At 36.0% G+C, this 17800-nt stretch overlaps 1 protein-coding gene across 4 annotated transcripts in view; it reads right to left on the minus strand.

The window, feature by feature from the left end:
• LOC102880754 (putative RNA-binding protein Luc7-like 2) overlaps positions 1–17800 on the minus strand; it is a 57309-nt gene that overhangs the window by 6396 nt on the left and 33113 nt on the right. For all 4 annotated transcript variants that reach the window (XM_006910480.1, XM_015588350.1, XM_025045834.1 and 1 more), the window contains 4 exons: positions 16850–16993; positions 12168–12344; positions 10880–10971; positions 8687–8716 (listed from right to left, as the gene is read on the minus strand). In XM_006910480.1, the coding sequence (XP_006910542.1) occupies positions 8687–8716; positions 10880–10971; positions 12168–12344; positions 16850–16993 (443 nt within the window). The remainder of the gene's footprint in view (positions 1–8686; positions 8717–10879; positions 10972–12167; positions 12345–16849; positions 16994–17800) is intronic.

Genomic DNA, 17800 nt, shown 5'->3' on the forward strand with positions numbered 1-17800 from the left:
ATAATTGATTTACTTAACCAATGAAAGCTATGGTGGGCTTAAAAGCGATGGAGCTCAGGCTGGCAGAATGGCTCCCTCAAAAAAGGGTAGTGAGAAGAGCTGCTCTGCCATTGACAAGGTAGTGACCAGAGAATACACCACCAACACACACAAGTGCATCCATGAAGTGGGTTTGGAGAAGCGAGCCCCTTGGGAATTCAGAGATATGCAGAAATTTGCCAAGAAAGGGATGTGAACTCCAGATGCCCACGTTAACACCAGGCTCAACAAAGCTGTCTGAGCCAAAGGAATAAGGACTGTCCCCTATCATACCTGGCGGGGGTGGAGGGGGTGTCCAGAAAATGTAATGAGAAAGAAGAGTCACCAAATAAGCTCTATACATTGGTTACTTATGTACCTGTCGTCACTTTAAAAAATGTACAAACAGTTAATGTGGGTGAGAACTAACCACTGATTGTCAAATAAAATTATAAAACCACCAAAAAGAAAAGAAAAGCTATGGTGAGACGTCTTCTGGTCTAGATAGTGAAGTAGGTAAACTCTGGGCTAGCCTGCTCTCATGATCACATCAAAATTACAACTAAATTATAGAACACATACCACTACAGACCACCTGCAGACAAGCTGAACAGTCCTATAATCAAGGGTATAAAGAAGCCTCATCAAGACTGGCAGGAGGAATGGAGACACGGAGTGGTGTGGCAATTAAGAAACAAGAGAGATGTCTCAGCTGTGGCAATTAAGAAACAGGAGAGATGTCTCAGCGGCAGAGGTTCCTCCCACCCAAGCAGCAAGGTGTTCCTACAATAGCAGTCTCCAACTTTTTTGGCACCAGAGACCGGTGCTCCTATGAGAATCTAATGCCTGATGATCTGAGGTGGAGCTGAGGTGGTGATGCTGGCGCTGGGGAGTGGCTATAAATACAGGTGAAACTTCACTTGCTTGCCCGCTGCTTACCCACTGTGTGGCCTGGTTCCTAACGGGTCACAGGACCGGTACCTGTCCATGACCCAGGGGTTGGGGACCCTTGCCCTATAGCATCCAGTTGTGAAAACCAACAGGCATTGTATCCAAGACAGACACAGGGCTACCAGAGACGGAGGTGCTGCTGCTCTTAAAGGGCCTACACACAGACTCACTCGCTCACAAACTCACCGAGCTCCAGCACTTGTGCAGCAGCTGAGACAGCGCCAGGGACATACAGGGGGAACTAAACTAACTCACTCCAGGGTGAGGGCTGGTGGGGTTGGGGTTGGGGAAACTCTCTACCCACCCAGCTGGCTGGGTGCAGTATGGCACCAAATCTGTGCTCTCCATTAACCAGGAGAGCACTGTTCAGCCCCATCCTGGTGGTTCCTGGAGACCCCGATCCACCCAACTCACTCGCTGGCCCAAGACTCTTTCAGTGGCTCCCTTAGCAGGAGTGACCCGCCTCAGCTAATGCTGCAGACTCTTTCAAAAGACCACAAACCCCACAAGAGTGGTAAGTGCCCTAAGCTTGCACTGCAGATCTTCTCAAAGGTCCGCAAATCCCACACAAGTGGCCCTAAGCCCAGCACAACTTGCACTGTAACTCCCATCAGGTGGCCCCAAACCTGACGTAAGTGGCAGCCAAGCTTGGCCTGTAATGTAGTTCCAACTAAACTACCTCAAGTCTGGTACAAGTGGTGACTGGTCTCAGCTAGCACTGTAATGCCCAACAAAAAGTCCAAAACCGACATAGGTGGCCGCTGGTCTCAGTTCACTGTGCAACCTCTCCCAAGCACCTATGAGCCCACGACAAGCAGCGACCAACCACAGATCACCTTGTGGCACCTAGCAAGTGGCCTCAAACCTGGCAGAAGCAGCAACTGACCCTGGCCTGAACCAGAGTCCCTCCCAAGAGGCTCTAGATCCAACGCACCCAGTAACCAGCTTCAGATCACACCAGAGCTCCACCCAACCAGCACCAAAAAAGACACTCCCAAAGGGCAGCTTTGGCTGACACCAAAGACCTGCTAAAGCAACTCCTACACTGTGGGGTCAGCCCCCGCACAACGACATGTCCACTGTAGTCACAGCCAGTCAACCTCACCCACTGATGTGCCAGCAGCTGTCGAGGCCCAACTACAAGAGGGCACACAATAATCCACAAAGGGGACATGCTGGGAGCACCCAAATCAGGTGACCAAAAATAAGCCCACTCTAGCATATCTAATACATAGAAATGAACATGGGGAGTCAGTCAAAATGAGGAGACAAATGTCCCAAATGAAAGAACAAAACAAAGCTCCACAAGAAAAACTAAATGAAATGGAGACAAGCAATCTACCAGATACAGAGTTCAAAACACTGGTTTATAAGGATGCTCAAAGCATTTGGGGGAAGAATAGATGAACGCAGTTAATTAGAACTTCAAGAGATAGAAAACATAAAATAGGCAAGAGAAAACAAAAAGAATAGTCAGAAATAAAGACTGCTATAACTGAAATAAAAAATACAGTGGATGGAGTCAAGAGCAGATAAGATGAAGCAGAGAACTGAATCTGCAATCTGGAAGACAAGGTAACGGAAAACAACCAATCAAAAAAAAAAAAAAAAGACAAAAAGAAAAAAGACTTTAAAAAAATGAGGGTAGTTTAAGGGATCTCTGGGACAATATTGAGAGTACCAACATTCATATAGTGGTACCAGAAAAGAAAAAGAGAGAAAGGAATTGAGAACTTACATTTAGAGAAATAATGACTGAAAACTCCCCTAATCAAGCAAAGTCCAGGAAGCACAGAGAGTGTCCTCAACAAGATGACCTCAAAGAGGCCCACTTCAAGACATCATGTTTAAAATGCAAAGGTTAAAGACAAAGACATAATCCTTAAATTTTTTTTTCTTAATTTTCCAATTATAGTTGACATACATCATTATTTGTTTCAGGTGGAGAAAGAAAAAATCTTTAAAGTACCAAGAGAAAAGCAGTTACATACAAGGGAGCTCCCATAAGACTCAGCTGATTTTTTAACAGAAACTTCAAAGGCCAGAAGGGAATAGCACAAAATATTCAAAGAGATAAAAGGAAAAAACCTATAACCAAGACTACTCTACCCAGCAAGGCTATCATTTAGAATCGAAGCATAAAATTTCCCAGACAAGAAAGCTAAAGGAGTTTGTCACCACTAAACTCATGTTACAAGACATATTAAAAAGACTTTAAGTAGGAAAAAAGAATATATGACTACGAAAATATAAGAAAGAAAAAAATTCTAAGGCAAACAGTACAAGCAGTGGATCAACTAACTATAAAGCGAGTACGAAGATTAAAAGACAAGAGTAGGAAGATCATGTGCAATTACAACACTAAATTAAGGGACACACACACAAAATAATGACAAAAACATAAACATCGGGGGGGGGTGAGTAAAAATTATAGTGATTTTAGAATGTGTAAAAACTTAAATGACCATCACCTTAAAATTGGCTGCTATATATCTATATCTATATCTATATCTATATCTATATCTATATCTAGATATAGATATAGATATATAGTTGGTAGATATAAAACACATGGTCACCACAAATCAAAAATCTACGAGATACACAACAAATTAAAAGAAAAGTAATCCAAAAACAACACTATAAAACGTCATCAACATGTAAGAAAAGAGAACAAGAGATTACAGAAAAGAAGAACTAAAAAAAAAAAATCAGAAAACAACGAATAAAATGGTAATAACTATATACCCATCAATAATTCTTTAAATGGACTAAAGGCTCCAATCAAAACACATAGGGTGGCTAAAATGATTTTAAAAAGTATGAAGAACTGTATATATGCTGCCTAAAAGGGACCCACATGCAAATGGAGGCAAAAAATAAAAACTGGTGTAGCAATACTTAAACAAAACACGCTTTAAAACAAAGGTTATAACGAGACAAGAAGAATATTTCACAATAAGAGGATCAAATGCCAAGAGGATAGAACTCTTATAAATATCTATGTATCAAACGTAGGAGCACCTGAGTATATATAAAGCAAATATTGATGGACACAGAGAGATCAACAGTAAAACATTAATAGAGAATTTTAATACCACATTTACATCAATGGGTAGATCCTCCAGACAGAAAATCAACAAAGAAACAGTGGCCTTAAATGACACACCAGACCAGACGAACTTCATAATACGTGTATCTTCATAATATTTCACCCCAAAGCAGAATATACTTTCTTTTCAAGTGCACGTAGAATATTTTCCAAAATAGACCATGTTAGGCTGCGAAACAAGTCTCAATACATTAAACACTGAAACTACATCAAGCATTTTCAGTCATCACAATGTATACAAGTAGGAATCAATTACAAGAACACTGAAAAACACACAAACAGAGGTTACATCACATGCTACTAAACAATGAATGGGTTAACAATGAGCTCGAGGAAAAAATCAAAAGATACCTTCAAACAATGAAAACAAAAACTTAACAATCCAAAATCTATGGATCACAGCCAAAGCAGTGTTACAAGGGTAATTTATAGGAATACAGGACTACTTTGAGAATTTTTGTATGTCACATAAACAATTTAAACTCATACTTAAAGGAACTAGGAAAAGAAGAATGAAGCCCAAGTATAAGGAAGGAAATAATAAAGAGTAGAGATGAATTAAACAAAATAGTCTAAAGAAACAATAGAAAAGATCAATGGAACAAAAAACTGGTTCTCTGAAAAGATAAACAAAATTGATAAACCAGAAAACCTGATTAGCGAGACTCATCAAAAAAATAAAGGGGGAGCAAAGAAAGAAAATCCCAAATGAAAGTACAACCAACACCACAGAAATACAAAGGACTATGAAAAAATACTATGAACGATTATATGTCAACTAATTGGACAACCTGGAAAAGATGAATTCCTAGAAACATACAAATCTTCCAGGACTAATCAGGAAAAAATAAAAAATCTGAACAGACCAATAACTACTAATGAAATCGAACCAGTAATCAAAATACTCCCAACAAACAAAAGCCCTGGACTAGATGGTTTCACAGATGAATTTTAGCAAACATTCAGAGAAGAATACCTATCTCAAACAATTCCAAACAGCTAAAGAGGGAAGAAGTCTCTCAAACTTATTTTATGAGGCCAGTATTACCCTGATATGAATCCAGACAAAGACAATGCAAAAAAAGAAAATTATACACCAATATCCCCAATGGACACAGGTACAGATATCCTCAACAAAATATTAGCAAACTGAACTCAGCAACACATTAAAAAGATGGTAAACCATAATTGACTGGGATTTATTCCTGGGATGCAAGGCTGGTTCAATATCCACAAATCAATTAATGTGATATACTTCATAAACAAAATGAAAGGTAAAAATCATATGACCTTATTTATTAATAGATGCAGAAAAAGCATCTGACAAAACTCAACATCCATTTATGATAACAACTCTCAGCAAAATGTGGTTAGTGGGAACATAATACCTCAACATAATAAAGACTACATATGAGAAACTCATAGAAAAACATCATACTCAATAGCGAAAAACCTAAAACCATTTTCTTTAAAAAAACCAGGGACAAGACAAGGATGTTCACTTCTACCACTTTTATTCAACACAGTATCGGAAGTCCCAGCCACAGCAATCAGACAAGTATAAAAGGCATCTGAATTGGAAGGAAGTAAAACTGTCATTGTTGACAAATGACATGATACTACATGTAGAAAACCCTAAAGATCCCACCAAAAACCTTTTAGAATAAATGAATTCAGTAAAGTAGCAGGATACAAAATATTCAGAAATCAGTTGCATTTTTATACACCAATAACAAATTATCAGAAAGAGAAATTAAGAAAACAATCTCATTTACAATTGCATCAAAAAGAAGAAAATATCTAAGAATAAATTTAACCAAGGAGGTAAAAGGCCTGTACTCGGAAAACTGTGAGGCACTGAAGATACGAATAAAAGAAAGCATATACCGTGCTCATGGATAGGAAGAACTCGCATCATTAAAATGTCCACACTACCATAGCAGTCTACAGATTCAAATAAGTCCCTATCAAAATCCCAATGGCATTTTTCACAGAACTAGTACAAATACTCCTAGAATTTATATGGAACCACAAAAGACCCTGAATAGCCAAAGCAATATTGAGAAATAAGAACAAAGTTGGGGGTATCACTCTACCTGATACTAAACTATACTGCAAAGCCATAGTATTTAAAATACGGTAAAGGTATAAAAACAAGACACACAGATCAATGGAACAGAAGAGAGAACCCAGAAATAAACTCAGACTTATGAAGTTAAGTATGAAGTTTCCTCCATACTTATGAAGGAAAAAAATATATATAATGGAGTAAAGACAGTCTCTTTAATAAATAGTGATGGGAAAACTGGACAAATACATGCAAAAAAAATAAAATTGGACCACGTCTTTACACCATATACAAAAATAAACTCAAAACAGATAAAAGACTAAAGAGTTTTTGCACAGCGAAAGAAATCAACAAACAAAGACAACCTACTGAATGTGAGAAAATTTTTGCCAATGATACATCTGATAAAGGGTTAATATCCAAAAACTATAAGGAATCCATACAACTTAACATCAAAACAATCCATATAAAAACTGGGCAGAGGACCTGAATAGACATTTCTCCAAAGAGGACATAAAGATGGCCAACAGACATGAAAAGATGACTGACATCACTAATTATAAGGAAAATGCCAATTAAAACCACAGTGAGCTTATCATCTCAAACCTATGAAAATGGCTATCGTCAATAAATCAACAAACAAGTGTTGGTGAGGATGAGGAGAAAAGGGAACCCTCATGCACTGTTGGTGGGACTGTAAACTGGTGCAGGTTCCTCAAAAAATTAAAAATAGAATTATTCTATGACCCAGCAATCCTACTTCTGGATATTTATCTGAAGAAATGCAAAACACTATTTTGAAAATATATGCATCCTTATATTCACTGCATTATTTACAATAGCTAAGATATGGAAGCAACCTAAGTGTCCATCAACAGACTAATAAAGAAGATGTGGTATACATATAATGAAATATTACTCGGCCATAGAAAAGAATAAAATCTTACCATTTGTGACAACATGGATGGACCTAGAGGGTATTATGCTAAGTGAAGTTAGTCAGAGAAAGACAAATACCATATGATTTCACTTGTATGTGGAATCTAAAACAATAAACGAACAAACAAAACAGACTCACAGATACAGTAAACAAATTGACGGTCACTAGATGGGAGAAGGGTTGGGGAATGGTGAAAAAGGTGAAGGGATTAAAGTACAAATTGCCAGTTATAAGAACAGTCACAGGGATGTAAAGCACAGCATAGGAAACATAGTCAATAATATTGTAATAACTGTACGGTGTCAGATGGGTACTAGACTTACCGGGGTGATCACTTCGTAAGGTATATAAATGTCTAATCACTATGTTGTACACCTGAAACTAATATAATATTGTATGTCAACTGAAATTGAAAAATAAAATAAAATAATTTTTTATAAAGTTATGGTAAGGATTTCAACTTCTATGACTACAATGGAATACCTTTGTAGGGTCTGAACAGAGGGCTGACATGACTTAATTCAATTTTAAAAAATCTCATTCTGGTTGACATATGAAAATCACTGAGGTGGAGAAAGGGAATGGATAAGTATAGAAATTAAGAGACCAGTTAAGAGGCTATCATAACTCCAAGGTAAGAAGTGGCTTGGACTAGAGTGGTAGAAACTGAATTTCTGGTCTGAATATCTAAAGATGTTCTATGTACAAGGTAATCCCCCCACCTCACGCCAAGAGGACCAGCTTGTATTAATCAACCAGTAAACAAGAACAGTAAAATTATTTAATATTTCTACTTCTCATTCTGGATTTGAGAAATTCACAACAGTATAAATTAACACAATTGGTCCCGTTTATTAATGTGTTAGTTTTTTAATGTTTTAAGCAGAAGCACTGATAGATTCTAAAAAGCACAAAGAAACATCTAATAGAAATGTCAAGTTTCTTTTTCATAATGACAAATACTTCAGTTTATAGGGAAAAGTTCTTGGGAAATAGTTACTCTTTAGAGTTAAAAGTACTCAGAAGGTTTCAAAAAGATGTGATCTAAACAAAAGGAAAGGGTAGGTTTGAAAAAGAATGAGAAAGGGCATTTTTGGTGGGAATGAATTCATGAGAAAGGCTGAAGGGTAAGAAGCAGAATGGCAAGTAAAGAATTAAGAATGATGTACACCATGTTTTCCCACCTGTGTCAGACAGAAAAAAATTACCAGTAACTAGTAAAAACTGTAAAAAGAAAGGTTTCAAAAACCCCCATATATTATGTACCACTGATTTTTAAAAACTGATTTTTAAAAAATAAATCCTGTTGTATATTTACTCTGAGCTTCTAAAGATTTTAAAGAAATAATCTGAAATACTTTTAGCTTTTCTTCTCACTCCAGGGCACTATATATAACTTCACTTTGACAAAACTAAACTGTAGTTCATGAGTATCTTTTGACCGATTTCTTCTCAAATGACACTGTTCAAACTCTTGAACTACCAAAGAATTAGGAGTACTAATCTATTAATTCTCATTCATTTTGAAAAGATATTTAATCTATAAAAACTACCTTTGAAAAACACAGCTTCACTACTTATCTTGTGTAATACATACCTTTTGGGATTCTTGCTATGTGATCGAGACCTAAAAAAAAAAAATCTATTTTTAGAAAAGTAACTATAAATAAGTGAGAATAAGTCCAATGTGCTTTTAAAATTACATTCTTTTGATTTCTAATATTTATATTAAATTATAAATATAAAGCATGTATTTATGCACACAAATTTTTCCAAAATGCACTACAAACTCTACAGACTTCCCCACCCTGGCAAATGAGCTCCCTTAACTAGGATACGTGGCTCTTAAAAAAATATTCTCCTAGGAGACTAAAACTCAGTACAGCATAACTCATCAATTCTCTAGAAACCATTTTCCAACTTGGAAAAAGTTCTTCGTTATTTATATCTGTCATTTCTTCTTTCCCTGAAAACAGTAAAATTTCTACAATCTGAGATGCATGCATGTTGGATCTACAACCTCATACTATAATCCCTAAAACACTTAATTCAATCTTGTATCTGTTTCTTAACATGACACTCATATAAAATATTCTTCACATTCCCTAATACACAATTAACACTCAATAAACAGTAATAGCTTTTATTATGGTTATTAGGAGGCCACAGGTGGGTGAATGGGTGTGTGTGTGAGAGATGTATGTATGTATGTATGTATGTATGTATGTATATGTATGTATGTATGTACGCATGTATGTATGTATGTATGTATGTATAGCATGGCTTTGGACTCAGCCTGACATAAGTTTTAACTCTGGTTCCAACACTCACCATCTTGTGTATAGCATGGCTTTGGACTCAGCCTGATATAAGTTTTAACTCTGGTTCCAACACTCACCATCTGTCTGACCTGGGCAGATCGTACATCTTCCCTCGGCTTAGTTTTTCATTTGCAAAAGAGGAACAGTAATATAGATTTCACAAGAGGATGGTAAGGATTAGACGAACTAAATTCTTAACACAGTGGCACATAATATGCACTTGGTGACAGTCGTTTTTATCATTACCCTTTTCACTACCATAGCTGGAATCCCATATCTTGTGTAATTTTGAACTCAACTTGTAATTTCCTCAAGTTTCATAGATTAGTTTGAAAACGTAGTCCTGCAAAAATTTTTTTTCTCATTTGACTCACCTCAGTTGAATTTTAACTTAAACTGAGATTAACAATTCCATTTATATTGTCTTAAATATTATAATACTGGGCAATATTACCACAGAATCTCAGTGTACACAAAAAAGAAATGGAGGTAAAGCTCTGAGGTGCTATTTATGGTAATGAGGAACACATATCAATAGAGGAATAACAGCACTTCCTCTAAAAAAGGAAGATGTCTACATACAGCTTTGTTTCATTTTGTCATTTCAATACAAAAAGATTACCTGCTATAAGTTATAAAACATAAACAAAGTCAGTTTAATGTCTTGAAACAGACTTAGTATATAATGCTCAAAGCTTGGAGGAAGTCGGCATGACATCACATATTATAAAGGGTTTTAATTAACTTAGGCACAACATGTGCTGAAGAGAAGGTATTTACATTTCAGAGATGTGTCGTCCAATTAAGGGAACTCTATAAATCAGAACTATCGATAAATTTTCTGTGGCATACCTGTCCATCCTAGAGTTGTTAGAAAAATTATGAACATGAGATATAAAGAACATGGTCACCATGACGCCAAGCAACTTGTTGCCAATAAGTAAAAGTGACTGAGAACATTTAAATATTCTAAATATGAAGATTTATATAATTCTATCAGCTAATGAATACTAATATAAAAATTATGTACTTTTATATTATCAAATTAATAAAAATTTTAATAGTTTGTAGCTCCTGGAATTGAATATAGAAGAAAGTACAATGTAAAATAATAAAACGAACAAAAAAACCCCCAAAACTTATCAACAAGTATAAACTATAATATAAAAATAGTTCTTTGCCAACCTGGTACAAATGTAGCCTATTAAGAAAATCAGAGGGCTAGAAAAGAGCTTTGTTATATATATCTTAGAAAACAAAGATGTGAGAAGCACTCTTTATTACCTCTTCCATCCATTTTGAAGGAAATCACCTTGATTAAAGGGCCATACCTGCATAAACATTGTTTTGTATAGTAACACTTGAAAGACTAAAAAATTTCCCATGTCCAGACTTTTTAACATCTAAAGTCTTGTGTCAATCAACATCTCTTTTCAGAAGTTAAGACTATTCAATTCATTGATCCGTACCTCCTCAACTTCTCCCTTTCTTCTCTCTCCCTTTCTTCTCTTCGCTTCAGGCGTTCTTGGTTTCTTTTCTCCTGCTTCTCAGCTACCACTCTCTTAAAAAACAATGACAGTTTAAATAATAAATAAGGAGCATTATTTACTAGGTCTACTCTTAATGAGCATTTTCCTAAACTTTACCATATCTGGTTTCCAACACAGTACAAGTAACATCAAAAATCTGTTCAATAACAATTCAACTTGAAGTTTTGACAGGTATGATCATTAGGCTTACAGTCTGATTTTCAAAATCTTTCCCCTTTTTGGGAACATTTGTAAAATTTCAGGGTTCTCCATGACTTATTAATGATATTTCAAAATCACTTCTGTAAGATTTTTCTCCTCTGAATGTTTTCTAGTATTATTATTATTTTTAAATGAAATCAACCCTTATAAATCACTACAAGTTTCGGGCTCTATGATTTCCAATTTAGAGATGTCTTCTGTCACTTTCAATTATCATCCTAATGCTTCTTTTAAAAACACCAGTAAAACGTTAAACAGTTCTGTTGCTAGGTCTACATCTGCAAATTTTTGAGTTTTAACTTAAGAGTCCAATAACTATTTACTATAGTCAAACATTTTGTCATTTTCAAAAACTTATCTAGATCATCCTAGCTGCTTAGAATACTGAGAACTCACTGTTTACTATAATATCCACTGACTCTGCTTGTTTTAACCTCCTCAGAAATATCTTTTTTTGCTCATCTTCTCAAAAGAACTCAGCAGAAGAATAAGAACTATGTTGTGTTGCCTTTGTCACAAGAACCTGTATATTTAAGTGATGAATTTAATTCTAAATCCTTTCTGAAATGGGTGCAGGAGAGTAAAATAAAACTAGAGGTCCTACAAGTTTGCTATTTAGTGAAGAACTGCAAAATATTTTAAATAAATATTGAACTCATTTTCTCAATCTTCCTTTAAACATATTATTAATTTAAAAAAAAAAAAACCATGAAAAATTTAGGAGACTCTGTATCAAAGAATTAGTTTAGAACCCAGTTTGTAAGATTCCTAATTGAATATCACATCCGACACAAAATACTACCTCCCAGAATAAGAGGATAGTATTTAAAGGTCAGACATCATCCATTAAACTAGCTGGTATCTCTGTTTAAAATCCTATACTATTCAGTATGAATTGTTAAGAGAATCAATCAAGAAGACTGATACACAAAAAGACAACTAATACAGATCAAAATAATGAGTGGCTAAACTGGATAAAGCGAAGGATATTATTTTACCAATGTACCTTTAATTCTTCAAGCTTCTCTCTTATTTCAATAAATCCCAGGTGCAGTTTACCCCCAAAATGATCAGCAAGTCGCCTGTCGTTATCATGAAGACCTAAATAGGCAGAGCAGACTTCGCAGACTCGAAGTTTCTGCTGTTGGAAACTGGAAGCAGGCATAGAATTCCGATACACTTCCTAAAGAAAAATGAGATAAACAAGGTTCATATAAAACTCATCGAAAGTCAATCAAACAAAATAAACTATGTTTATACCAAAAATGTTTTCTAACGAATACACAAAAGCATGGCTATTTTGTCATAAGTTCTAGATTACTCTTTATCCTCATCCTCTGTCTTCGGCACCTTTCCACTGGAGATAAAAGGTGAGAGCCTCAAACAGCTTTTGCCAAGAACTATCATAACAATTCTACCATGATACAGAGTACGACTTTCTGAAAAGGTTTTCTCAATGTTCTACAGTGTTCTGTTTTCCATAATTTTTGTTAAAAATGAGATGCAGCACCCAAAACTATACATCAAAGAAGGATCAAGGAAGGAGAAGTCATCCGTGCTTGCAGAAGGAATGCACATTCTGCATACTGTTACAGCTTCCGTTGCCTTCTTTCGCACAGATCATTTCTCCTACTTGGAAATGTGGACGGGGCATACAAAATAAACTTCCCACTAAAAGTAGTACTTCTGTGAGACAAGAGATGAAAGGTGCCTTGCTGAGATTTAGATGTCTTATACTCATCCATGCTATTTTTGTAAACTGATGAAATAATATTAGTGGGTTTGTATATCCACCGTACCCCTCTTGACTCAGATAACTGTTCTGTGTTTATGTAATAAAATATCTTTGTTTTTAGGAAATACACACTGAAGTATTTAGGAATAAATAAGCATCTTATCTGTAACTGTCAAATAGTTCAAATACACATAAATACACACAGGAGGAGAACGATAAATGCAAAATGTTAACATTTTGGAAGTCTGGATGAAAGATACAGGGGATTCTTTATGCTTTTCTAAAAATATTTCAAAATAAAAAATTTTTAAAAAAGAAAAACACAAATGCATGACACACAAAGGCAAGCCAACTCAATTTTTGTTACTTGTTACTCTTCCTCTTTCTACTCACACATAGAGAAAAGGTTTTAGGCTTAGTGGCCATGTTGGTACTACAAACTGACGAGCATAAAGATAAATCTACTACACAGTTGAGGATGGCTGAATATAAAGCTAGAAGTAAGTTGTATGCTAGATGTCATCATGGAGCGCTATACCAACCCAACTTCCCTGACTGTGAATATTAAATAAAAACAAAATTATTCTCTGCTTAAACCATTATAAATTGTTTCCTATTAGGTACAGCTGAATACAATCTATAATGAGCAAGTAAATTTTTAAATGTACGGTTCTTAGTGGAAAGTGACTGATGATAATACAGAACAGGCTAAAGATGTTAAGCTGCTGTGTATAGCTGACCCTTGAACAGTCTACTTACACGTGGATTTTAAATATATTGGAAAAATTTTTCAAGATTTGTGCAAATGTAGTCAGGTTTATGATCAAGACTGCCTTACCTATAAAGCTGCTATCCCTTAGGCTCAAAGGAAAAATATCAACACCACCTGCCAGTCTTTTGGTTGTACCAGGAGAAGGTCTGGACGAGAACCCTTTTTCTGGATTGGTTCCATCGATGCTTTGTCCTTGAAGTCAGGAAATACCTTGCCCGTAAGGGACGGTCTTTTAAATTTCTTCTGATATTGGACAGTGCCCTTGGTCACCCAGAACCCATGAGTTCAACACTGAAGAGGTCAAGGTGGTTGACTTGCCACCCAAACATGTCTTTTAATTCAGCCTCTAGATGAGGGGGTCACAAGGACCTTTAAGGCTCATCACCCACCATACTCTATGGAAAAGACTGTCAATGCTAGAGAACCCTGACAGAGAGAACATCATGAAAAGTCTGGAAGGATGACATCTCTAAAGATGCATCGTTACAGAAAAGCTGTGAAAGCCATCAAGCCGAAATGAGAAATTCTTGCTGGACCAAACTGTCCAGGTGTTGTGCATGACTTCACAGGATTTACCACAGAGCTGAAAGAGGAAATCATTGAAGAGATTGTGGATATGACATAAAAAAGATGGGAGGGAGGGATAAAGAGTTTCAAGATACGGATCTTGGAGAAATTCAAGAACTAAGAGACATCACACCAGGGAAATTAATAGAAGATGATTTGATGGAGATAAGTCGTCTGGCTTTTGAACCAGTGCCAGGTGAAGGAGTAGAAGAAGCAGTTCCAGAAAACTGACATTAAACAATCTGGCAGAAGGGTTCCGGTTATTCAAGATTTCTTTTACGACATGGACCCTTCTATGACACAGGCACTGAAACCAAAGCAAAAAGTGGAAGAAGGATTGGTACTGCACAGAAACTTTTAAAGGAAGGAAAAAGCAAAAAAAAACCAGACAAATTGTGATGTATTTCCACAAAGTTACACCAAGTTTGCCTGCTTTTTCTGCCTTCCTTTCCACTTCCTTCTGCCACCTCTGAGATAGCAAGACCAATCCTTCCTCTTCCTCTTCCACCTATTCAATGTGAAGATGAAAAGGATGAAGACCTTTATGGAGATCTATTTCCATTTTCAATGAATAGTAATCTTCATGCCATAGAGTTAACAAACTTATCTTGTGCAGGTGTGCCTTCATGTGAAAATCTAGTAACTGGTATGAGACATTTTTGTGTCATGATCATCACCATTACTGCCTAAGTAGTCATCGTATAGAACATCATGTACAAGACTTGTACGGAAATGAATAGCCCATCCTTACACAGGCATAAAGTAAATGATATGTAATATAAAAGTAATAACGTGTTTTCTTTTATAACTGTTTTCACGGAATTACATTACCTACATCATGTCTCCCTCTCTCATAATTGGAGAAACTATGTATCCGCATATGATCACAGGTAAGTAGCTGTTTAAAAAATGTAACAAGGTTCCAATACTGTTTTATGAATATGACTAGAATACTGTATACCACAAAAATTTTATGATTCATTAGTGTATAGGCTAGACTACCAAGAAGCAACTGTACTGATTACACTAGACTACCATAAAGCAATCATGTTGCTGCTTGTTATGAATGTGTGAATCATTATACCTGTAAATAAATATCAACTTCTTTTTCACATTATCTTTTCATTTTTGATGTCTAGTGTTAGTAATATGTAAAACATCTAGTGTTTTGTATCATATTAAGACAATATTGATGTAGGTACTGACAGACGAGTCACCTTGTAAACAGATGACGTAAACTTACGGTATCGAATCGATACAGTATAGTACCATAAATGTATTTTCATTTCTCTAGATTTCTTTATTGTAAGAATACAGTATCTAACACATATACTATATAAAATACGTGTTAAACAACTGTTTATGTTATCAGAAAGGATTCTAGTCAACAGTGTATTACTAGTTAAGTTTTGGGGGAGTCAAAAGTTATATGCAGATTTTTGATTGCGAAGGGGGTCGTTGGTACCCTTAATCCCTGTACTACTCAAATGTCAACTGTAACTCTTCAAGTACATATATATAAAATGTCACGAAAACTGCAAGAGTCATGCACTGCATGTCGTTTCGGTCAGTGATAGACTGTGTATATACAAAGCTTATAATGGAGCTAAAAAATTCCTATTGCCTAGTGATGTTATAGCCATCCTAATGCATTACACAAATACCACCTTACAATTTCCAACAGTATTCAGTATAGGTTTGTAGCCCAGGAGCTAATATAGGAACAGAATTTGTCACCCTAGAAAATGTCTATATGGCATAAGGATTATTTTAAGCTGGTTAATTTTAAGAAACAGAAAAGAGAGCTCTGAAAACCAAGTAAAATTAGCCTTTGTAAAAGACATTTATTTACATTTCTAAGGGTGTACCAAGAAGGGGGGGATAACCTTTATATTAGGCAAGTATTTTAATCTGAATGCAAATGAAAACACAACATATGAAAATCTGTGAGATGCACCTATAGTCGTGCTTAGAAGAAAACTTTAGTATTAAATGGTCTAAAATCAGAAATCGAAGCTTCTGCCTTTAAGAGGCCATAAGGGCTAATTAAACCCAGATGTATGACACAGTTAGAAGCAATGGAGACTAATGGAGACGACTGCCAAGGCGAAGAGTAAGCTCACATCTGAAGGCATTCAATTTTCTAAAATATACCAAGGAGGCCAAACAAAATAGAACTCCACTTGCAGGATATTAGATTTTAACTTGTGCTGTGGAGGGAGAATGAGAGAAGGCTCCCAAAATGCTAGTAGACTGTACTGAGGTGGAAAGAGAGGGGAGACCACTAAAGTTGCATGGGTGTAAAATAGGGGTGGGGGATACAGTATCACAGCAACCAGGTATATGCAGAGTGTGTGCGCAACTATCGTGTGTGTGACTGTTGTGTATGACTAGCTAGTTTAGTTAATTTACCAGTTATATAAATTTCAACATATCAATGGCACTACATTTCAAAACCACTAATTTTGATACAGAACCCATTAGTATGACACAGATTAATTAAATATTTTCACACTGGTTTAAATACTCTTTACATGTAGTAATTTCCAGTCAAATGTATTTCTTTAAGTACAGATACTAAGGCTCTATATACCACCATTAAGAATTTTGTTACCTCTGCTTCTCTTTTCTTTGCCCGTGCTTTCTCTACTTCATCCATTACTTTTTGGGATTCTTCCACATTCCCTTCGGCCCCTAGCTGTTCCACCTTGGCCAACAATTTACCAATTTCCTCATTTAACTCATGAACACGTTCAGCCTAGAAAAAAGCAGAAATAAAGATCATGAATAAAAAGCAGATAAGTATCAAAGTTCAAAATATTTCAGGTCTACGGCCATGCCACCCTGAACACGCCCGATCTCGTCTGATCTCAGAAGCTAAGCAGGGTCGGGCCTGGTTAGTACTTGAATGGGAAATCACGTAGGAATATCAGGCTTTAAAAAAATAATTTTTCAGAAATGCTCAGAAAAGTTATCCAAGGCAGTATGAGTATAAATCATGTTTTCTGAGCACATCATAAATGAATTTTGAGACATCAGGATGTTTTGAGTCTGCTTGCCTTCACTTCAGGATACAACTGATCTCAAGATTCACTATTACTTTCCAATCTCGGCTTGTATTCCAAGCATAAAATACCTTTTCTTCCATGACTGGGCCCACTGCATCTTTCCGAACCATCTCTTGCTTGCCTCCATTTCACAACAAAATCTAGTTATATTTTGTTTCCTGTTGTTTTCTGCTTCTGTGACTTTGTACATATTGTTCCCTCTTCCTGGGATGTCATCCCTTACCTCCCTTTCTTGCCTAGTGAATGTCTATTTATTCAGCAAGATCCAACTCAAGAGTCTATTGAGTCTATTGTGAGGCGTTCTTGAACAATCAATCATCACATATAACTCCCACTTATATAAGCAGAGAGTCATCTCTTTTGTGCGACCTTTGTATCTCTATGACAATTACATTTACATACGTCATACCACTTTAAAGATAGCTATCTAAATTTCCCATCTTTGTATTTCCAATGCCTAACTAATAGCATATGCTCAAATATGAGTTAAAGGGATG

The sequence above is a fragment of the Pteropus alecto genome, unplaced genomic scaffold (assembly GCF_000325575.1).
Source record: "Pteropus alecto unplaced genomic scaffold, ASM32557v1 scaffold22, whole genome shotgun sequence".
In the NCBI taxonomy this organism is placed as follows: Eukaryota; Metazoa; Chordata; class Mammalia; order Chiroptera; family Pteropodidae; genus Pteropus; species Pteropus alecto.